The following is a 24,803-nucleotide window of genomic DNA, read 5'->3' as shown; positions in this document are numbered from 1 at the left end:
GTGGGTCAGACTGTGAAATTAACAGCAGGGATGGAGAAATTTTATAAGTCAGGGATGTACTTCCTTAGGATTTTTTTTTGGTGGGGGAGAGGGATGCCTGGGGCTGAAGCTGAAGATATGATGCTTCATGTTTATAACTGTTTCAGTGTTAGGTTATTGGAGGGAACCATATTTTGAGATTTTGATTCATACCTTTCTTGAAAATACCTTTGCCACCAAATTGTCTCTCTTCAATCCCTAATAAATGAAGCCTTCACTAGAGTCAGACATATGCAAATTACATTTCCCTTCTTAAGCCAAGGTTAAATAAAAGGGAAGATTGCTTATGGCAGTGAGGATTTTCAAAGCTTGAAGATGAACTTGGTTATTTCAAAACCATGATGAGTCTCCTTGTCAGTGCAAAGCAGGAAAGGAATAAAGTAATGGAGAAGGTGGACCTGGGCATAAACATGTTCCCACACAGCATTTGTACTGAAAGGCTTTGTTGTTGTTCCCTGAACCTTGGCAATTACAGGCATTTTCCTGTGCTCTGAAAAATGTTTGGCAAATAGCAAGAGGAGGTCCCCTCCTTTTCTGTGTTCAGGGCTGGTTTCTGGCCTTGTTGCAGGGAAACGCTAATTCCCAACTGTGCTCTCCGGGAGCAAATGGTTTGTTTTCTCTTCACTGAACCCTGCCCGGGGTGGGTTCTCAGCAGCGGAGCCTAGCATGGAAAATCTATTTGGAGCAACTTGTCCTGAAGAGGGAAGAAGGCAAGCTGATTGGGTGGGAGAGTTGCAGTCACCTTCAGGGCCAGTTACACCTGCTGGCCAGGGTGGGCATTAACACACAAAGGCACAGAGTCCATGGCAAACACGAGTCTTGTTTGTATGCCCACAAACACACATACTGCACACATCCAACTCCACCCGCATACACCGCGCACATGCACTCAATATGCCAGTCATATGCACCACACTGCCACATACATACCACACACACACATACACACATGCTATGTAACAACCGTGCCCACCGCACCCCACGTACACGTGGATACACACATACTCAGCTACTCGAATATCACACACAGAACATATACCCTACCACACAAACACACCATTGACACTCCACATTGGTCACATGCATCCATGCCACATACACGTGTATACACACCTCATATCACACAGTTCACATAACAGTCACAGGCATCATGCACACCACACATGTACCATGTACTCACTTAACAACACATCCAATTACACACACACACCACACCTACTCCACATAACAAGCATACACGCCCACACATCACATACACGCCAAAATACACACACGCAACACATTCCACATACCAGTCCCGTGCATCGCACTTCCCGTGCATCTTTTACACACACACACACACGCACACACACACACCACGGCACCCAGCTTGGTTACTTTCCCCCTCAGCAAGGCGGGGCTGCAGCCTCGGGCTGAGACTTGGGCGATTGGTGGTTGCCAGGGGCCGCGAGGGGCTGGTGGCCGTGCGTGGCCGGGATGTGCGCCCCAGTGGCCCTGCTGGCAGCAGGAGGCAGCCCCGGGGGAGCGCGCGTCTGTTGCGTAAGTATGTGCACGCCCCCCAGGGGCCTGGGTGCCCAGACCCTCTGGGGGGTGTGTACGAGGGCAACGTGGGGTGCGCGTGGGGAGAGGCTGTGCGTGTGAGAAAGCCTTGCTCCCAGTGGCGCAGGGACCAGCCCACTGGACGTCTGGGAGGGCGTGTCCTCAGCGTGCACAGCCCTCTGCGGATTGTGGACGTGTGTGTCGAAGGGGAGTGTGTGTGGGGACTTAGTGTGGGAAGTGTTCGTGGAAGCTGGCCTGCGTGTGAAAACCGAGCCGCCGAGGTGGGTGTGTTCCTAACGGCCCTCCGTCGGTCGGGCTGAGCCTCTGAGGACTGTGTGTGCGCCGGCTGCGGGGGGGACGCCAAAGACCCAGCACCCGAGTCCGGCGTGTGTGAGGAGGCGGGGTTGGCGGAGGGACTCGTGGCGTCTGCCGGGGTCGGCGCGTGCGTGTGCGCGTGCGTGTGCGCGTGGGGGCGCGGCGCGCGCCACGGCGGAGGGAGGGAAGGCGGCGGCAGGCCCAGACCCCGGTCGCACCCGGGGCGGCTCCTGTGCTAACCTGGGGCTGCTGCGCTCCCGCCGCCGCCACCGCCACCTCCAAGCGCTGGCGTGACTCCCAGCTCGCGCCCCGCCCTCCCGCGTCCTCAGCCGGCTCGGTTTCCTGCCCGCCCAGACGCCGCTCCTCCCGAGCTCCGGGTCTCGGCTCCGCGGAGGGAGAGGAAATGTGTGCGGCCGCGGCGCCGGCGTCCGAGCGCGGTTGGAAGAGCGAGAAAGTGGACGAGGCTCAGGCCCTGGCGCGGAGTTGCGCCGCCCGCGGACCCGACTTCCAGCCGTGCGACGGGCTCTCAATCTGTGCCACGCACAGCCACGGCAAGTGCTTCAAGCTACACTGGTGCTGTCACCTCGGATGGTGTCACTGTAAGTCGAGCCTCATGTCCCCGCCTTTCGCCGCGGTCCCGGGGCGCCCGCCGGGCCGTCCGGGGTCGCGGCAGGGACTCTGCGGCCTGGGGGGCTCCGGGCTGGGCCGGGGGCTGCTCTGCCGCAGGCCAGGGCCGCCCTGGGGTCCGGGCGGCGGGAACTGCCCTCGTGCCGGACCAGTCGGGTCGGCGCTGCCTTGGCAACGAGATGAAATCCGTGGGGAGCCTAGCTTTAGCCACTTCTACAAAAGGGGATCTACCTGCCCCAGGAAAATGGGACATATATATATTAAAAAAATTTTTTTTTCCATTTTGTTTTTCAACCGAAACTACCAGGCAGTGTGTTGAAAAAGGGTAGACAGCAGTCAGAGTTGACGACAACCTAAGGGGAAGCCTTTTTTCAGGGCTGGTGGTTAAAAGATGCTCCCCTCTTTTTATCACTTTTGTCTTAACGGGCTGCTATTTAAAAGAAAGGGAGCCCTTGGAATTCCAATCATAGCCCATTTCTTGTATCCAGACTGAGAAAGTGCTAAAGTGTGAGGGACTGCTTCCAAGAAGTTAATATTAACAGTTTGGACGGGTGAACTGTTTGAATACCCAGTTCCAGCATATAGAGCCAGTGTATTCTAGAGAGTGTTTTAAAATTACAAAAATAAAATGAATGAAAATAAGCTTCAGTAATTTTAAACCAATTTATAGAAGTAAATGGTCTAGACCTTTCTCTACGTTTATCCCGCCTGTGATTTTTAAAATGGATTTAAGTAACCATTTAATCAATTTCATAATTTGATTAGTTTATGGTATTTGGCCTACTATATCTGGTGAATTATTTCTTTTTAGAAATATTAGTTTCTAAACTTAGTTTCCACATAATGTTATAGTAGAGGGGTTTGGAGTGCTTATTTAGGACACAAATTCTCAAAGTGATCTTAAATTAAAATTATTTTTTCCTTGTTGGTTAGAAAAAAATGGCTCCCAACAAGAGAGGCAGTACATAGCAGATCCTTATTTATATTAATTGAACATAATATATTTCTAAAAATTATTTTCAGACTTTTTATTTTGAAAAATTTCAAACATACACAACACTGAAAGAGGATCACTGTAGTGTTACACACCTAGATTAACAACTGTTAACATTTTGCCACATTTGCTTTACTCTATAGACTTGTTAGAAAGTTTTTTTTTCCATAATATTTTAAATTGAATTTATGACTTCGAGGATAGAGAATTCTTACATTTTCTTTACAAATATAAGGCACATTGAACAGTACTGATTTTTTTTGCATTCTCTGTGCTGATGGGTCAGTTTCTTCCTATATTGGATTATTCCTGTTGCTGTCAGATCCATACCTAATTATATGGCATTGCTTCAGTGGGGGACAGGGTACAAAGTTGGAAGTCACAACTGTGGGAAACCTGTGATGCTGTAGTACACAAGTAGGGTGAATCTGGTGAGTCCATTTCCTGAGGAAGTACAGAAAGAATCATAGTGTAGAAGGTGAGGAACATTAAAAATGGCCCAGTTCAGTGCCTGTCTTATTTCAGCAGTCTCCTCTTTAAGTACACCATTACTGATGGGAACCTTGTCTACTCAGGCAGCCTCTTCCTTCATTAGACAGCTTTGACTCTTAAAATGCTCTTCCTTATATGCAGCTGAAATCAATTATGTTAGAACTTCTTTCCATTGCTCCTATTTCTACCTTATGAAATCATATAGAACAATCTAAAGCTTTTTTAGATCAAATCTATTTCAACTCTTCAGATATACACATGAATTTCTCACAGATATAGACTGTCTTTTTCCTGTATCCCCAGTCACAGCCACAATGTCTGGCCAGAAATAGGTTTGAAATTCACGTTTGTTGAATGACTGAATGAAGGTAGCCATTGTTTTCCTCTCAAGGCATTCCTTTGTCCTATTTATAAATCTCCATTCCCTCCTATCCTTCCTTTAATGGTATTCAGGCCCCTAAGCATCCTGGTTTTTCTGTTCTGAACATGTGCCAGTATGGTTATGATCCTTTGAAGACAGTGACCCATAGAAGGGTACAGCATATCCCAGTTGTGGTCTGATCTGTCCAGAGTTAAGCAGGACTGCTGTCACCCATGTTTGAGATACTACTGCTGCAGCTAGCATCACATTAGTTTTTCTTGTTTCCACATCATATTGAGCTTGTTGCTGTCAGATTGAACTAAGCTTGATGTGAACTAAGCCATTAAGCCTCTTTATTTGTGTGTTTGTTTTACATTTGTGGCATAAGTTACAGTGCTTGCCTATCTCACAGTTATATATATGTATTTGGATATGGGTACTCACTGATCCCTTAGATATATTTTCCTCTTATTGGTAAAATTGTTGAACAGGGAAAGGCCACAGATGAAAGTCCTGAACTGCCCTTCAGGTTGATAACAATTCATTAATGAGCACTTGTTGTTATGGTGGTTAAACAGTTACCTCACTACCTAATTGTACCGTTATCCATCTTCTGTTTATCTTATCCATATGGGTGTAATGAGAACCTGGTCAAATACTTCGTTGAAATTCTACCAGCATACTACTTTTACATATTTTTGATGTGTGATGTCTGTCTATCTGTAAAGATACTCTCGTAAAAAAAAAAGAAAGGAAATTAATTAGTCTGGTATAACATAGGTTGGTTCCACAAATGCTTAACATTTTCTTTTCTAAGTGATTAGAAGCTATTTTTTAAATAATCTGAATTTAGAAAAGGATGGGCATTGAGTATACTGGACTGTTGTCAATTCTTTCTTTTTTTTTTTTTTTTTTTAATCAGGCCTACATTTATTTCCTCTTTTCTAGTCTTTGGCAGCCCTCTGGGTCTCTGTGCTTCCTCCGCTGGCAGTGGTTCGGTGATCACATCAAAGAGCAGCTTCAGTTCGTTAAGAGCAGCAAGTTGCGCTGTTACGGTGTCCTCACCTATACTAGGCACCAATTCTTTCTACCTTTTTTAAGCCCAAATATTATTTTTATTGAACAGAAGCAGAGTTAACGTATTTGAGAGGTTCTACTTCTTTTGACATTCATGAACACAACATCAGGCCTAAGCAGAATTCCTTTAATTTTGTTGAACATGTATAGAGCACCTTCTCTTCATGAGACATTATTACGGAAACAGGAATACAGATATGAATACAGCTGGATCATGCCCTGTAAGCAGAGTGTAAGGGTGTGATGCATGCTGTATTTATTTTTGTTTTCCTTTAAAATCACAGGTGATATGGGTGAAAAAACTACCAGCTTGTTCACCAAGTCAGAAAATGCTAAAATAGGAGGACTACCTTGAGGTGCTTGAGAGGAAATTCGGAACAAATAAAGAAAAGTCAGTTTTATATGGTTGATGTTAAACTTGTGAAGTTTATAACCTTGTGAAGTAGAAAAGGCTGAAAATACACACCTGTTCATAAAAGACAAATATGTGTATGTTGAAAGATGCAGTGCTTAATATAGAGGAAATAATTAGTATATTTGGGTAATAACTGATTTTGAGGACTATGGGAGGAAAACTATATGTGTTCTGTTGGTGTCTCTGTCAAAGACAGATTATTGGGCTGAATAAATTGTGACCCTGAATCTGTAACTTTATTTATTTATTTTCCTAATAAGGAGTGATATTGGGTTGAATTAACGAATGAATGAATGAAGGATTCTAAGAAGAGTTTTGAGAGAGAAAAAGACATGACTTGGATAGGGAAGAGGAATGGGAAAGAATAAATCATGTGCAGATATTGTCAAGTAGATTTTTTTTGTGGCTTGAGTAGGTAGAATATTTAGAAGAAATAAGAAATTTGATTGTTGAGATGTTAGGGAGGGATGAACAGGCAAGGTGGGGAAGTTTCAGTTGATAGAGACCTTGGCATGATAGTGATAAAATGGGTAGTGGAGGAATGAAGTCAGCAAGGGAGATAATTTTTGTATTAGTGTAAAAAATAGGTTGAAATTCATGCAGCAATATCCACTTTATGGAAATTGGAATAGATTAAATTTGGAAGGGGAGGAAGAGGAGTTATAAAGGGTAACTTCTAGATTTCTAGAATTTTGCCTTATGCAGCTTGGATGGATGGTGATGCCCTTCATTCACTAAAAAAAAATACTGGAGAAGAACTAGGTTTGGTTGATCATGGAATCATGAACCCACGAAGACCATGAATCCAGTTTTGTATCTATGGAGTTTAAGTTGCTTTGTCATAGCATGGTGATGTCAGTAGGCAGTTGGATATAGGGGATCTGGAACTTGGAGAAGTCTGCACTAGAGATAATGTGGAAGTCATTTACTTCTTTATAGATTGCAGTTGTAACCATGATGAAGCATGAGATTGCCAAGGGAGAGACTACAGTATGAGAAATGAAGAAAACCATTAGGCTTTCCCTTTAGAACACTAACATTTAGAGGCTGGTTGCAGGAGGATGAGCTGGCAGTAGAGTCTGAGAAGAGATGGCCAGAGAAGAAAAATCTTAAAGTATGGTATTGCAGAGGCCAAGGGAAATGAGTACTTTAAGAAAGAGTATGAAAATGAAATCAGTTTTCAGCAGGTTATTTCTTAGATATTGGTGAAATCTAGAAATAATGATTTTCTTTATTACTGATGAAGAGGATGAAAGGTTTAATCCTGCCACAGTAACTTCAGGAATATACTTAATTGCATTATTAGTCAAAGGTGTTTGAGATGGTGAATTCTTCAAGGTAGAAAGAGAAGAATAAAATGGCAGGAGAATTAGGACACAAAGGTAATAATTAATATTTATTGAGTGATTACTTTGTGCCAGAGTAAGATGATTATGCTAAGCACTCAATAGCCAATTATGTCATTATGTCCATTCTGTAGTGGAGGAAAAAGGCTTAAAGGAGTAACTTTCCCGTGGGCACATAGCTAGTAAGAAGTAGAGCCTTGGATTTGGATCCATGTCTATCTGATTCTAGGACCTGGACGCTTAACCACCATAGGTACTGTGGAGCAATTTAAAGTTAATGAGCAGGGCTTCCCTGGTAGTGCAGTGGTTGAGAGTCCACCTGCCAATGCAGGGGACATGGGTTTGAACACTGGTCCGGGAAGATCCCACATGCTGTGGAGCAGCTAAGCCCATGCGCCCCAACTGCTGAGCCTGCGCTCTAGAGCCTGCGAGCCACAACTACTGAGCCCACGTGCCACAGCTACTGAAGCCTGTACGCCTAGAGCCCATGCTCTGCAACAGGAGAGGCCACCGCAATGAGAGGCCTGTGCACCTCAATGGAGAGTGGCCCCCGCTCGCTGCAACTGGAGAGGGCCTGCGTGCAGCAACAAGGACCCAACACAGCCAAAAATAAATAAATTTTAAAAAAAGTTAATGAGCAAAATCAACAGTTTTTAGGCTTTGTTAAAACCAGTGATGCGGAAAGTTTTTAAGAAATGGGTGGCAAATTGTATCAATTGCCATAGTGAAATACAGAAGAATGGGAACTGTAAAGAGGTCACTGAATGTGGTGGGGAATGAAGTCCAAGTTAAGAGCTATCAAAGCAAAAGTGATTAGAGGGTGTCAGGGGTGGGTGGAGGTGGGGGAGTGTATCTGGTATGATGTTGGTACCACCAGCAGAACTCAGCTGTATTGGCTTAATAAAATCACACAATAGGTGAGCTCAGTTTTCTGCATCTTAAAAGATGCAGACATCTCAAAGACATCTTAAAAGATGTCTGTCTTTTTCAGGTTGAAAGCAGGAAGAGTGGCACTTGATGTAGTCTAATAAATGATATTAACATATCTAAAGAAAGACTTACAGCAGAAGGTAGATGGGCAGCATTGAATTATAGAAAAATGGGAGTTGGAGAGGCAGAATTTGGAAGTGTTGTTTGCAGACTGTTCAGAGAAGGTGGCACTGCCTAGAGGCTTAAACATCTGGTCCCTGTGACTGGACTGTCCCAGCAAATGTTTGGTTATAATTTGGCTTCTTATTTATAGATTTCCTATAGGGAGGGAAAGAGCTGATTAGAGGATTTGACTGTCAGGAGGGGCAAATACACTTCTCTCCACTAGTGAGTATATTAGCATTGTGGTTTTTGCGTTACTCTATTTGTTCTATTTTCCTGCTTTACACAACCCCCAAAATCAAGTTCTGACTTCCCCAGGGTAATGCCAGTTGGTTTTCCTAAGGGGCAACTCAGTCATATCAATAACAGAAGCTACAGAAAATATATTTAAGGTTGTTTGACTGTGAAAACTAGCAAAAAACGGAGTGGTAGTTTGATTAGATGGAGGAGCCAACTGAAGCTTTTGGAGGAGCCAACTGAAGCTTTTTTCTACTAATGAGGGTTCTTTACATGCCTGGTGGTTAAATGAGGAGGATACAGGTGTTACCGTGCAAAGGTGAAATCAAGTTCTGAGTGAGTTTCCTCAAAGCTTTTCCAGAGAAAGAGAAAGCTGATAGGTATTTTTCCATCCAAGTGGTGCTTCAGTAATGGACACACACCAACTTCAGTGATAACAGATAACACACCTGTTGCTTATATGCAGGCACAGTTGTAACCTTTTTGCATGTGTTAGCTCATTTACACCTCACAACAACCTTGTGAAGTAGGTACTGTTATTCTCATTTTTTAGATTAGGAAACTTGCCGAGGAGCCCTGGCCACATGTGGTCAATGTGCATTAGAATCTCACAAACCGGATGGTAACCAGGTCTCTGGGTTTCTTGGTTCCACTCAGGGTACAGTGAGGAGCTATTTAAAAATTTTTTTTCAAACAAGGAGGATTTAAATAAGTAAAATGAGAATGGTTTCTGATTTTAAGAGAGGGGCAATTATATGAATTATGAACGTTTTTGGAGTGGTTGCAAACTCTATAAAACTATGCTTTTAAAAAACATTTGATAACGTATTTGTATAATATGAAGGTTCAGTCATATTACATCTTCAACTGCTCCCTAACTGGTGCAAGCCCTTTTTTTGGTTAGATTTGCATACACACCATTAATTATTATTAGTTTCCAGGCCTGTTGAACTTAGGGATTTGAACCAAATAGCTTTTGAGGGCTTTTCTATGATAATTTCCTACATTATAACACCCTCACTTTAAGTTTGTTTTCTCATATTGTGAAATCTCATTAATTTACAAGAAGTAATATTTTCAGAGAAATTAAGTGTTATTAATTCCAAACAAATACAGGAACATATGTTTAACAGCTAACAGTTGTCTAGTAGAAGATGTGTTTCCTCGAAAAATAAGGAATGTTTTATACATAGAATGTGGAAGGCAGAGTGTAGTCCTATTAAGGGCAAGGGCTGTGGAGTCAGACACACCTGAGTCGAATCCTGGTTCTTCCATCCATTGGCAGTGTAACTTCCGACAGGTTACTCAACCTCTCTCAGCTTCAGTGTTCTCTTCTGAAAAACAGGACTAAAAATCCTACTTCACAGGGTTGTTGTGAATATTATATGATGTAAAGCAGTACTTAGTACAGGTGTTCGGCATCAGCCCCTCCTCAAAACAAACAAACAATGGAAATACTAGGTAGCCTAGTCATCCTGAGGGCAGGCTGTGGAGTTGGGCTTTGTGTTTGAATCCTGGCTCTGCCCACCTACTAGTTATATGGTTTGGGGGAAGTTACTTAACCTCCGTCTTTGTTTCATCATTTTTTTTTAACATCTTTATTGGAGTATAATTGCTTTACAATGGTGTGTTAGTTTCTGCTTTATCATCATTTTTAACATGGGGATAATAACATAGTTACATGTTATCGTCATAGTGTGATGATTGTCAAAGTCCCCAATTCCAGCTGCTTCCCCTTCCAAAAATGTCCTGGTTAACCTGGAATTCACTTTGTCACCATACTCATTTGTTCAATTACACACTTCAACACAATACAGATGGTAAAAATATACATTTCAAATAGTATGACATTTAGAAATCGAGTTTTTTAAATTGCCCTCACTGTTGAAAGGTCTATTTTATAATAGTTACTTTGTGATGATTATCTGCTTTTTATCATGGAATCTTATATTGTACTCCCCACTCCCCTACTCCATCCTATTTTCCACCATTGTTAAGCAGTGGATAGTTCTGGTTAATCAGGTATACCAGTTAATAGAGAACTGTCACATCAAACATGGGTTAACACGTTTCAAAGGATCAGAATATTACAAAGCTGTTAAAGTGAAACTGTACATATTTAACTTTAATGATTTAAAAGTCTTGTCACGATCCTGTAGCGATACTTAGCTGTTATTTGGAATACTGATTTTGCGTAGAAAAATGGCAAAAGTGCTAGTTAACAGAGGGGTCCTGGCTTTTAGAATGGGTGGACAAAGTAGATTTAATTGTAGTTTTTGCAAGTTACTTTACTCAAAGTCACAGACTTTTTTGTTGTGTTTCTCCTGTTCTTATTGTTGGCTTGCTTTTGAATATCCTGATATTTAGTAGTATTCTGTAAGCACACTGCCAAAAACGTGCAATATCTGGAGTGCCAACAATGTATGATAAATCCTTCCAGTTGTGTCTGCACAATGTCCCAAAACAGTCCATTCAGGACAAATTCTTTAACCTCCCTAGTGCTTATTTGTCTATTTAAAACTAGATTCTTGGTGTGATATAGAATGTATTTCTTCCTCTGTATCTCATTTAAACAGACCTTTAGTGAAATAAAAGCACTAAGAGTGTAATTATTTGGTATTTTATGGAATATTCTGTCTGTTAGACTCATTTGCTTTATCTTTCTGTCTACACACACACACATGCACACACACATGTACTTTTTTCTTAAACCTTTTAAAAGTAAGTTGCAGACATGACATTTCACTTAAATGTTTCATCATACCTCTTAAGAAAGAGGACATTTTCCTATGTAACCACAATACTAATCAGACCTAAGATAATAACAGTAATTCAGGAGTACCATCTAACATACAGTTTCCTTTATCTTCAAAAAATGAATTTTATAGCTGACTTTTGTTTTTCCAATTTGGGATCCAATCAAGATTCATACATCACATGGATATTTTAATGGCCTAGATTGTGGTGCTAGTTTCATGGGTGTATACTTATCTCCGAACTCATCACATTTTCTACATTGAATCTGTACAGCTTTTTCAGTGTCAGTCATACCTCAGTAAAATGGTTGAACAAGTGAATAAATAAAATGAGTGGAAAAATAAGATTCATGCATCACATTTCATTATTGTATCACTTTAGTATCTTCTTTAATCATTCTAGAATAATCACACTTTTTTTGGATGGTATTGAAATTTTTGAGGAGTCCAGATTAACTGCCTATACTATCTCCCATATTTTAGATTTGCCTTATTAGATTTAGGTTGAACATTTTTGTCTAGTTATTACATAGGTGAATATTGTACCTTTCTTACAGCATTAACATGAGGAGACAAGTCAGTGTGTTCCACTAGTGCTGGTGCTAAAGTGATAACTGCCAAATCTGTCTATTATAAAAATATTGTTTCCCTTTGTTATTTTTCTCTTTAAAATTATTTTTGTCACTGTTTAAGAATAAGTAATCGGTGGGGTGTTACTCTGACACTGAGTGAATATCCTGTTCCCCAACAAACTTTAACCCAGTGATTTTAGTATTGACTGAGGAGTCTTGTGTGAATCACTTATTTCATTGTTGTTGCAAAATAGTGATTTTCTAATTCTGTGATTCCTACTATTTGATAGCATTCTTTTGTAAAGAAGAGGTTTCTCTTCTCTACCTATATATCCCTCTGTTTTAGGTTTTATTATAGACAACTTGATTCTTTTTAATTTGTTATAATCAAGTAACATAATTTGTGTGTGTGTGTGTGTGTGTTTAGGTTTAAGATTTATAAAAAATAACAGAGAACACATACTATGAACATCAGAGTTCCCATCACCCAGATGTAACCGGTGTTTCCATTTGTTCATCACTCTTGCTTCAGATAAAGTTAGAGTCCTTGCTGCTTTCTTTCAGAGTCTCTTTCTCATCCTTCTCTCACAAGAAGCAGCCACTATCATGAATTTGGTGTGTATTCTACCAGTAAAGTTTGGGACTGCTTACACCACGCTTTCAGAGTTGGAAGGTATGTTAGGGTCTAATCTTTTCCTATTTTATTTTTATTTATTTATTTTTAATTTTATTTTGGAGTATAGTTGATTAACAATATTGTGTTAGTTTCAGGTGTACAGCAAAGTGATTCAGTTATATACATATATGTGTTCCTATTCTTTTTCAAATTTTTTCCCCATTTAGGTTATTACAGAATACTGAACATAGCTCTCTGTGCTATACAATAGGTCCTTGTTGGTTATCTATTTTAAAAATAGTAGTGAGTATATGTCAATCCCAAACTCCCAATTTATCCCCTCCCCCACCTTTCCCTCCCCACCCCTGGTAACCAGGTTTCTAAGTCTGTGAGTCTGCTCCTGTTTTGTAAATAAGTTCATTTGTATCATTTTTTAAGATTTTGCATATAAACGATATCCTATAATATTTGTCTTTCTCTGTCTGAATTACTTCGCTTAGCATGATAATCTCCAGGTCCATCCATGTTGCTGCAAAGGACATTATTTCATTCTTTTTTATGGCTGAGTAATATTCCATTGTATATATGTACCACATCTTCTTTATCCATTCATCTGTCAGTGGACATTTAGGTTGCGTCCATGTCTTGGCTATTGTAAACAGTGCTGCAGTGAACATTGGGGTGCACGTATCCTGGGAAAACTATGGTTTTCTCTGGATATATGCCCAGTAGTGGGATTGCTGGATCATGTTCTATTTTTATATTTTTAAGGAACCTCTATACTGTTGTCCATAGTGGTTGTACCAATTTACATTCTCATCGACAGTGTAGGAGGGTTCCCTTTCCTTCACACCCTCTCCAGCATTTATTGTTTGTAGACTTTTTGATGATGGCTGTTCTGACTGGTGTGAGGTGATACCTCATTGTAGTTTTTTAAAAATAAATTTATTTATTTATTTTATTTATTTATTTTTTCCTGTGTTGTGTCTTTGTTGCCATGCATGGGCTTTGTCTAGTTGCGGCGAGTGGGGGCCACTGTTTGTTGTGGTGCATGGGTTTCTCATTGTGGTGGTTTCTCTTGTTGTGGAGCATGGGCTCTAGGTGTGTGGGCTTCAATAATTGTGGCACTTGGGCTTAGTAGTTGTGGCACACGGGCTGTAGAGCACAGGCTCAGTAGCTGTGGTGCATCGGCTTAGTTGCTCCACGGCATATGAGATCTTCCCAGACCAGGGCTCGAACCTGTGTCCCGTGCATTGGCAGATGAATTCTTAACCAATGCGCCACTAGGTAAGCCCTCTCATAGTTTTGCTTTGCATTTTTCTAATAATTAGTGATGTTGAGCATCTTTTCATGTGCCTCTTGGCAATATGTATGTCTTCTTTGGAGAAATGTCTATTTAGGTCTTCTCCCATTTTTTTGATTGGGCATTGCCCATTTATTGAGCCGCATGAGCTGTTTGTAGATTTTGGAGATTAATCCCTTGTTGGCTGCATCATTTGCAAATATTTTCTCATATTCTGTGGGTTGTCTTTTCATTTTGTTTATGGTTTCCTTTGTTGTGAGAATGCTTTTAAGTTTAATTAGGTCCCATTTGAGTTCTTTTTATTTCCATTATTCTAGGAGACAGATCAAAAAAGATATTGCTGTGATTTATGTCAAAGAGTGTTCTGTCTCTGTTTTCCTCTAAGAGTTTTATAGTATCCTGTCTTAAAGTTAGGTCTTTAATCCATTTTGAGTTTATTTTTGTGTATAGTGTTAAGGAGTGTTCTAATTTCATTCTTTTACATGTGGCTGTCCAGTTTTCCCAGCATCACTTATTGAAGAGACTGCCTTTTCTTCATTGTGTAGTGTTGCCTCCTTTGTTGTAGATGAATTGACCATCAGTGTGTGGGTTTACTTATGGATTTTCTGTCCTGTTCCATTGATCTGTATTTCTGTTTTTGTGCCAGTGCCATACTGTCTTGATGACTGTAGCTTTGTAGTATAGTCTGAAATCAGGCAGCCTGATTCCTCCGGCTTTTTCTTTCTCAAGATTGCTTTGGCTATTTGGGGTCTTTTGTGTCTCCATACAAATTAAAATTTTTTTTGTTCTAGTTCTGTGAGAAATGCCATTGGTAATTCGATAGGGATTGCCTTGAATCTGTGGATTGCCTCGGATAGTATAGTCATTTTGACAATATTGATTCTTCCAGTAGAAGAACGTGGTATATCTTTCCATCTGTGTCATCTTTGATTTCTTTCATCAGCATCTTATAATTTTTGGAGTATACAGGTCTTTTGCCTCCTTAGATAGGTTTCTTCCTAAGTATTTTATTCTTTTTGATGTGATGGTAAATGAGATTGTTTAATTTCTCTTTCTGCTCTTCCATTGTTAGTATATAGGAATGCAGTAGACGTCTGTGTATTAATTTTGTATCCTGCAACCTTACCAAATTCATTGATGAATTCTAATAGTTTTCTTGTTGCATCTTCAGAATTTTCTATGTATAGTATCATGTCATCTGCAAACAGTGACAGTTTTCTTTTTAAATTTGGATTCCTTTTATTTTTCTTCTCTGATTGCCATGGCTAGTACTTCCAAAAGGATAATTTGATTCTTTTTTAATTTGTTATAATCAAGTATCATAAATTATTTTGATGTTCAAATTGTCTTAAATTTGGGCAGTAAGAGCTCCTTCGAGCTGGCTTCTGTGACCTTTTGACATGTTCCTGTCATTTTTTGAGCACTTTACTGCTTTCTGGAATAGCAAGATGTTCCAGGCTTACCTAGTAATTTCCTCACCCCAGACCAGAAATCAGAAACCATTATCTGGGCTTTTAATGTGCTTATTTCTGCTGGGATATTACTGCATGTTACTTTCAGTGGATAGACAAGTGTGTGTGTGTGTGTGTGTGTGTGTGTGTGTGTGTGTGTGTGTGTGTCTTTGTCTTTCACCTTTCCCCATTCCATAATTGTACCTCCCTTCTCTGTGGGCAAAAACCCTGGTTTCCATTATATCATAATATTTACTCATTTCTTCTATCTTCAGTTACACACAAGGTAGTTTAGGAATTATTACATTATTACCATTACCAACAACCAACTGATTACTAAAGTTCAAGATTCTTTGCTTGTTTTGGTTTTTAGAATATATCTTGGAAAGGATTTATAGTCAGAACACTGTGTTCAGAAGTTTCTTGAATTAATTATTTTCTTGTATGTGGTTATGTTATCAGTTAGGTTAATTTATTTCTGATTTGAATCAATTTCGGGTATACTTTTTTCATCCTTTTTAAATTAAACTTTTTATTTTGAGATAATTTGTAGATTCACATGCAGTTGTGAGAAATAGTACAGAGAGCTCATGTGTTCTGTATTCAATTTCCCAGTGGTAGCATTTTGCAAAACTGTAGTGCAATATCACAACCAGGAAATTGACATCGATACAGACAGATTCAGGAGCATTTTTATCATTGCAAGCATACCTCATGTTCCCCCTTTATAGCCACACTCACTTTCCCTCTTGCCCCAGCCCCTCATTAATCCCTGCCAATTGCTAATCTGTTCTCTATTTCTTTCATTTTGTCATTCCCAGAATGTTATGTAAATGGATCATACAGTATGTAACCTTTGGGGATTGGCTTTTTTCACTCAGCATAATAATTCTCTGGAGGTTCCTCCAGGCTGTTTCATATATCAGTAGCTCATTCCTTTTTATTGCTGAGTAGTGTTCCGTGGTGTACACGTACCACAGTTTGTTTATTCATTCACCCATTGAAGGACACCTGTGTTGTTTCCATTTTTTAGTTATTATAAATAAGCCTGTTATAATCCTTTGTGTATGGTTTTCTGTGTGAACAAAAGCCTTCATTTTTCTGGGATAAATGCCCAGAAGTACAATTGCTGGGTTGTGTGGTAGTTGCACATTTAGTTTTTTAAGAAACTGCTAAGCTATTTTCCATGGTTACCGTAACATTTTACATTCCCATCAGCAATGTATGAGTGATCCAGTTTCTTCACCACATTCCTGTCAGCATTTGGTGGTGTTGCTATTTTTATTTTGGTGATTCTGATAGATGTGTACTGATCACTCATTTTAATTTTAATTTGCATTTACCTGATTGCTGACGTTTATGTGCTTATTTGCCATTTGTATATCCTCTTTGGTGAAGTATCTCTTCTCTCTCTTTTTTTTTAAAAATACTCTATTTTTTTAGATCAGTTTTAGGTTTACAACAAAATCAAGAAGCACGTATGGTGCTTTCCCATGTATTTTGCACCTACATGTGCATAGCCTCCTCCATTATCATCTATCAGAACTGTACACTCTTTTACCCAGGATGAACCTACATTGACACATCATAACCATCTAAAGTCCACAGTTTACTTAGGCTTCACTCTTGGTATTGTACATTCTATGGATGTGGATAAGTATATAATGATATATATGCATCATTATAATATCATACAGAGTATTTTCACTGCCCTAATAATCCTCTGTGCTCTTCCTATTCATTTCACCCATCCCCTTGGAAACCACTGATCTTTTCATTGTCTCCATAGTTTTAGTTTTTCCGGAATGTCATATAGTTGGAATCATATAGTATGTAGCCTTTTCAAACTGGCTTTTTTCACTTAGTAATATACATTTAAGGTTTCTCTATGTCTTTTCATGGCTTGGTAGCTCTTTTTTTTTTTTTTTTCCCTCCGGTACGTGGGCCTCTCCCGTTGCGGAGCACAGGCTCCGGACGTGCAGGCTCAGCGGCCGTGGCTCACGGGCCTAGCCGCTCCGTGGCATGTGGGATCCTCCCAGACCGGGGCACGAACCCGTGTCCCCTGCATCGGCAGGCAGACTCTCAACCACTGCGCCACCAGGGAAGCCCGCTTGTTTCTTTATAGTGCTGAATAATTCCATTCTCTGGGTGTACCACAGTTTTGAAATTATTTTACTTTTTAAAAATTGAGGTATAACTGACATATTCGTTTCAGGTATACAACTTAGTGATTCAGTATTTGTATATACTGTGAAATGATCATCGCAGTTTAAGTCTAGTTAACATCCTTCACCATACATTGTTACAGATTTTTTTTCTTGTGATGAGAACTTTTAAGATGTACTCTCATAGCAACTTTCAAGTATACAGTAGAGTATTATTAACTATACTCACATTACACCTCCATGACTTATTTATTTTGTAACTGGAATTTTATTTGTTTGACCATCTTTACCCATTTTGCCCATTCTCTCACCCTCCTGGCTCTGGCAACCACCAATCTGTTCACTGTATCTGTGTATTCAGTTGTTTTTTTTTGTTGTTTGTTTTAATATTTTTTTATTTTTATTTTTTTAACATCTTTATTGGAGTATAATTGCTTTACAATGGTGTGTTAGTTTCTGCTTTATAACAAAGTGAATCAGCTATACATATAGACATGTTCCCATATCACTTCCCTCTAGCGTCTCCCTCCCTCCCAACTTCCCTATCCCACCCCTCTAGGTGGTCACAAACCACCGAGCTGATCTCTCTGTGCTATGCGGCTGCTTCCCACTAGCTATCTATTTTATGTTTGGTAGTGTATATATGTCCATGCCACTCTCTCACTTTGTCACAGCTTACCCTTCCCCCTCCCCATATCAACAAGTCCATTCTCTAGTAGGTCTGTGTCTTTATTCCTGTCTTACCCCTAGGCTCTTCATGGCCTTTTTTCCTTTTTTTTTTCTTAGATGCCATATATATGTGTTAGCATACGGTATTTGTTTTTCTCTTTCTGACCTACTTCACTCTGTATGACAGACTCTAGGTCCATCCACCTCACTACAGATAACTCAATTTCGTTTCTTTTTATGGCTGAGTAATATTCCATTGTATATATGTGTCACATCTTCTTTATCCATTCATCTGTTGATGGACACTTAGGTTGCTTCCATGTCCTGGCTATTGTAAATAGAGCTGCAATGAACATTTTGGTACATGACTCTTGTTGAATTATGGTTTCCTCAGGGTATATGCCCAGTAGTGGGATTGATGGGTCGTATGGTAGTTCTGTCTGTAGTTTTTAGAGGAACCTCCATACTGTTCTCCATAGTGGCTGTATCAATTTACATTCCCACCTACAGTGCAAGAGGGTTCCCTTTTCTCCACACCCTCTCCAGCATTTACTGTTTCTAGATTTTAAAAAATTTATTTATTTATTTATGTCTTTGTTGGGTCTTCGTTTCTGTGCGAGGGCTTTCTCTAGTTGCGGCAAGTGGGGGCCACTCCTCATCACGGTGTGCGGGCCTCTCACTATCGTGGCCTCTCTTGTTGCGGAGCGCAGGCTCCAGACGCGCAGGCTCAGTAATTGTGGCTCATGGGGCTAGTTGCTCTGCAGCATGTGGGATCTTCCCAGACCAGGGCTCGAACCCATGTCCCCTGCATTGGCAGGCAGATTCTCAACCACTGCGCCACCAGCGAAGCCCTGTTTCTAGATTTTTTGATGATGGCCATTCTGACCGGTGTGAGATGATATCTTGTAGTTTTGATTTGCATTTCTCTAATGATTAACGATGTTGAGCATTCTTTCATGTGTTTGTTGGCAATCTGTATATCTTCTTTGGAGAAATGTCTGTTTAGGTCTTCTGCCCATTTTTGGATTGGGTTGTTTGTTTTTTTGATATTGAGCTGCATGAGCTGCTTGTAAATTTTGGAGATTAATCCTTTCTCAGTTGCTTCATTTGCATATATTTTCTCCCATTCTGAGGGTTGTCTTTTGGTCTTGTTTATGGTTTCCTTTGCTGTGCAAAAGCTTTTAAGTTTCATTAGGTCCCATTTGTTTATCTTTGTTTTTATTTCCATTTCTCTAGGAGGTGGGTCAAAAAGGACCTTGCTGTGATTTATGTCATAGAGTGTTCTGCCTGTGTTTTCCTCTAAGAGTTTCATAGTGTCTGGCCTTACATTTAGGTCTTTAATCCATTTTGAGTTTATTTTTGTGTATGGTGTTAGGGAGTGTTCCAATTTCATATTTTTACATGTACCTGTCCAGTTTTCCCAGTACCACTTATTGAAGAGGCTGTCTTTTCTCCATTGTATATTCTTGCCTCCTTCATCAAAGATAAGGTGACCATATGTGCGTGGGTTTATCTCTGGGCTTTCTATCCTGTTCCATTGATCTATCTTTCTATTTTTGTGCCAGTACCATACTGTCTTGATTACTGTTGCTTTGTAGTATAGTCTGAAGTCAGGGAGACTGATTCCTCCAGCTCCATTTTTTGTCCTCAACATTGCTTTGGCTATTCAGGGTCTTTTGTGTTTCCCTACAAATTGTGAAATTTTTTGTTCTAGTTCTGTGAAAAATGCCAGTGGTAGTTTGATAGGGATTGCACTGAATCTGTACATTGCTTTGGGTAGTAGAGTCATTTTGACAATATTGATTCTTCCAGTCCAAGAACATGGTATATCTCTCCATCTATTTGTATCTTCTTTAATTTCTTTCATCAGTGTCTTATAAGTTTCTGCATACAGGTCTTTTGTCTCCTTAGGTAGGTTTATTCCTAGATATTTTATTCTTTATGTTGCAATGGTAAATGGGAGTGTTTTCTTAATTTCACTTTCTGATTTTTCATCATTAGTGTATAGGAATGCCAGAGATTTCTGTGCATTAATTTTCTACCCTGCTACTTTACCAAATTCATTGACTAGCTGTAGTAGTTTTCTGGTAGCATCTTTAGGATTCTCTGTGTATAGTATCATGTCATCTGCAAACAGTGACAGCTTTACTTCTTCTTTTCCGATTTGGATTCCTTTTATTTCTTTTTCTTCTCTGATTGCTGTGGCTAAAACTTCCAAAACTATGTTGAATAATAGTGGTGAGAGTGGGCAACCTTGTCTTGTTCCTGATCTTAGTGGAAATGGTTTCAGCTTTAAGCTTTCCACCATTGAGGACGATGTTGACTGTGGGTTTGTCATATATGGCTTTCATTATGTTGAGGTAAGTTCCCTCTATGCCTACTTTCTGGAGGTTTTTTTTCATAAATGGGTGTTGAATTTTGTCAAAAGCTTTCTCTGCATCTATTGAGATGATCATATGGTTTTTCTCCTTCAGTTTGTTAATATGGTATATCATGTTGATTGATTTGTGTATATTGAAGAATCCTTGTATTCCTGGAATAAACCCCACTTGATCATGGTGTATGATCCTTTTAATATGCTGTTGGATTCTGTTTGCTAGTATTTTGTTGAGGATTTTTGCATCTATGTTCATCAGTGATATTGGCCTGTAGTTTTCTTTCTTTGTGACATCATGTCTGGTTTTGGTATCAGGGTGATGGTGGCCTCATAGAATGACTTTGGGAACGTTCCTCCCTCTGCTATATTTTGGAAGAGTTTGAGAAGGATAGGTGTTAGCTCATCTGTAAATGTTTGATAGAATTGGCCTGTGAAGCCATCTGGTCCTGGGCCTTTGTTTGTTGGAAGATTTTTAATCACAGTTTCAATTTCAGTGCTTGTGATTGGTCTGTTCATATTTTCTATTTCTTCCTGGTTCAGTCTCGGCAATTTGTGCATTTCTAAGAATTTGTCCATTTCTTCCAGGTTGCCCATTTTATTGGCATAGAGTTGCTTGTAGTAATCTCTCATGATCCTTTGTATTTCTGCAGTGTCAGTTGTTACTTCTCCTTTTTCATTTCTAATTTTACTGATTTGAGTCTTCTCCCTTTGATTTCTTCAGTGATCACTTGGTTATTAAGTAGTGTATTGTTTAGCCTCCATGTGTTTGTATTTTTTACAGATCTTTTCCTGTAGTTGATATCTAGTCTCATAGTGTTGTGGTCGGAAAAGATACTTGATATGATTTCAATTTTCTTAAATTTACCAAGGCTTGATTCGTGACCCAAGATATGATCTATCCTGGAGAATGTTCCATGAGCACTTGAGAAAAATGTGTATTCTGTTGTTTCTGGATGGAATGTCTTATAAATATCAATTAAGTCCATTTTGTTTAATTATCATTTAAAGCTTGTGTTTCCTTATTTATTTTCATTTTGGATATCTATCCATTGGTGAAAGTGGGGTGTTAAAGTCCCCAACTGTTATTGTGTTACTGTCGATTTTCCCTTTTATGGCTGTTAGTATTTGCCTTATGTATTGAGGTGCTCCTGTGTTGGGTGCATAAATGTTTACAATTGTTATATCTCCTTCTTGGATCGATCCCTTGATCATTATGTAGTGTCCTTCTCTGTGTCTTGTAATAGTCTTTGTTTTAAAGTCTATTTTGTCTGATACGAGAATTGCTACTCCAGCTTTCTTTTGATTTCCATTTGCATGGAATATCTTTTTCCATCCCCTCACTTTCAGTCTGTATGTGTCCCTAGGTCTGAAGTGGGTCTCTTGTAGACAGCATATATACGGGTCTTGTTTTTGTATCCATTCAGCCAGTCTGTGTCTTTTGGTGGGAGCATTTAATTCACTTAAATATAAGGTAATTATCGATATGTATGTTCCTATTCCCATTTTCTTAATAGTTTTCGGTGTGTTATTGTAGGTCTTTTCCTTCTCTTGTGTTTCTTGCCTAGAGAAGTTCCTTTAGCATTTGTTGTAAAGCTGGTTTGGTGGTGCTGAACTCTCTCAGCTTTTGCTTGTCTGTAAAGGTTTTAATTTCTCCATCAAATCTCAATGAGATCCTTGCTGGGTAGAGTAATCGTTGTAGATTTTTGTCCTTCATCACTTTAAATATGTCCTGCCAGTCCCTTCTGAATGCAGAGTTTCTGCTGAAAGATCAGCTGTTAACCTGATGGGGATTCCCTTGTGTGTTATTTGTTGTTTTTCCCTTGCTGCTTTTAATCTGTTTTCTTTGTATTTAACTTTTGATAGTTGGATTAATATGTGTCTTGGCGTGTTTCTCCTTGGATTTATCCTGTATGGGACTCTCTGTGCTTCCTGGACTTGATTAACTATTTCCTGTCCCATAATAGGGAAGTTTTCAACTATAATCTCTTCAAATATTTTCTCAGTCCCTTTCTTTTTCTCATCTTCTTCTGGGACCCCTATAATTCGAATGTTGGTGCGGTGCATTTAATGTTGTCCCAGAGGTCTCTGAGACTGTCCTCAGTTCTTTTCATTCTTTTTTTTTTATTCTGCTCTGCAGTAGTTATTTCCACTATTTTATCTTCCAGGTCACTTATCCGTTCTTCTGCCTCAGTTATTCTGCTATTGATCCCTTCTAGAGAATTTTAAATTTCATTTATTGTGTTATTCATCATTGTTTGTTTGCTCTTTAGTTCTTCTAGGTCCTTGTTAAATGTTTCTTGCATTTTCTCTATTCTATTTCCAAGATTTTCGATTATCTTTCCTATCATTATTCTGAATTCGTTTTCAGGTAGACTGCCTATTCCCTCTTCATTTGTTAGGTCTGGTGGGTTTTTATCTTGCTCCTTCAACTGCTGTGTGTTTTTCTGTCTTCTCATTTTGCTTATCATACTGTGTTTGGGGTCTCCTTTTTGCAGGCTGCAGGTTTGTAGTTCTCATTGTTTTTGGTGTCTGTCCCTAGTGGCTAAGGTTGGTTCAGAGGGTTGTGAAGGCTTCCTGGTGGAGGGGACTACTGCCTGTGTTTTGGTGGATGAGGCTGGATCTTGTCTTTCTGGTGGGCAGGTCCTCGTCTGGTGGTGTGTTTTGGGGTGTCTGTGGCCTTATTATGATTTTAGGCAGCCTCTCTGGTAATGGATGGGGCTGTGTTCCTGTCTTGCTAGTTGTTTGGCATAGGGTGTCCAGCACTGTGGCTTGCTGGTCGTTGAGTGAAGGTGGGTTTTGGCATTGAGATGGAGATCTCTGGGAGATTTTCGCCGTTTGATATTACGTGGAGCTGGGAGGTCTCTTGTGGACTAGTGTCCTGAACTTGGCTCTCCCACCTCAGTGGCACAGCCATGACGCCTGGCTGGAGCGCCAAGAGCCTTTCATCCGCATGGCTCAGAATAAAAGGGAGAAAAAATAGAAAGAAAGAGAGAGAGAGAGAGAGAGAACGAGAAAGGAGGGAGGGAGGGAGGGAGGAAGGGAGGGAGGGAGGGAAAGGAAGGGGTTAAAATATAATAAAATAAAGTAAAATAAAGTTATTAAAAGAAAAAGTAAAAAATAATTATTAAGAAAAAAATTTTAAAAAGAAAAAGAAAAAGGAAAAAAATAAAACCGGAAGGACAGAACCCTAGGACAAATGGTAAAAGCAAAGCTGTACAGACAAAGCCTCACACAGAAGCATACACATACACACTCACAGAAAGAGGAAAAGGGGAAAAAATAATATATCTTGCTCCCAAAGTCCACCTCCTCAATTTGGGATGATTCATTGTGTATTCAGTTATTCCACAGATGCAGGGTACATCAAGTTGATTGTGGAGATTTAATCCACTGCTCCTGAGGCTGCTGGGAGAGATTTCCCTTTCTCTTTGTTTGCACAGCTCCTGGGTTCAGCTTTGGATTTGGACCCGCCTCTGCGTGTAGGTTGCCTGAGGGCGTCTGTTCTTCGTTCAAACAGTATGGGGTTAAAGGAGCCGCTGATGCGGGGGCTCTGGCTCACTCAGGCCGTGGGGAGGGAAGGGCACGGATGCGGGGCGAGCCTGGGGCTGCAGAGGCCGGCGTGACGTTGCACCAGCCTGAGGCGCGCCGTGCGTTCTCCCGGGGAAGTTGTCCCTGGATCACGGGACCCTGGCGGTGGCGGGCTGCACAGGCTCCCAGGAGGGGAGATATGGATAGTGACCTGTGCTCGCACACAGGCTTCTTGGTGGTGGCAGCAGCCGCCTTAGTGTCTCATGCCCGGCTCTGGGGTCTGCACTGATAGCCACGGCTCGCGCCTGTCTCTGGAGCTCCTTTAAGCAGAGCTCTTAATCCCCTCTCCTCGGGCACCAGGAAACAGAGAGGGAAGAAAAAGTCCATTGTCTCTTCGGCAGCTCCAGACCTTTTCCTGGACTCCCTCCCGGCTAGCCTTGGCGCACTAGCCCTTTCAGGCTGTGTTCACGCCGCCAGCCCCAGTCCTCTCCCTGCGATCCGACTGAAGCCCGAGCCTCAGCTCCCAGCCCACGCCTGCCCTGGTGGGTGAGCAGACAGGCCTCTCGGGCTAGTGAGTGCCGGTCGGCTCTGATCCTTTGTGTGGGAATCTCTCCGTTTTGGCTTCCGCTCCCCTGTGGCTGCGTTCTCCTCCGTGGCTCCGAAGCTTCCCCACTCTGCCACCCGCAGTCTCTGCCCGCGAAGGGGCTTCTTAGTGTGTGAAAATGTCTCCTCCTTCACAGCTCCCTCCCACTGGTGCCGGTCCCGTCCATTTTCTTTTGTCTCTGTTTTTTCTTTTGCCCTACCCAGGTACATGGGGAGTTTCTTTCCTTTT

The 24,803-nt window shown here is 40.6% G+C and overlaps 1 protein-coding gene across 2 annotated transcripts in view; it reads left to right on the top strand.

Moving 5' to 3' along the window:
• Positions 1 to 2,044: 2,044 nt before the first annotated feature.
• C4H3orf70 (chromosome 4 C3orf70 homolog) overlaps positions 2,045 to 24,803 on the top strand; it is a 106,087-nt gene continuing 83,328 nt past the window's right edge. The window contains exon 1 of one of the 2 annotated variants that reach the window (XM_032631607.1): positions 2,045 to 2,492. In XM_032631607.1, coding sequence (XP_032487498.1) covers positions 2,297 to 2,492 — 196 coding nt within the window. In that variant the 5' untranslated portion in view covers positions 2,045 to 2,296. The remainder of the gene's footprint in view (positions 2,493 to 24,803) is intronic. The other variant, XR_004349779.1, reaches the window with a different exon arrangement.

The sequence above is a fragment of the Phocoena sinus genome, chromosome 4, assembly GCF_008692025.1.
Source record: "Phocoena sinus isolate mPhoSin1 chromosome 4, mPhoSin1.pri, whole genome shotgun sequence".
Classification (NCBI taxonomy): Eukaryota; Metazoa; Chordata; class Mammalia; order Artiodactyla; family Phocoenidae; genus Phocoena; species Phocoena sinus.
The sequence above is the reverse complement of the archived record's forward strand: the minus strand, read 5'-3'. Positions and strand labels throughout refer to the sequence as shown.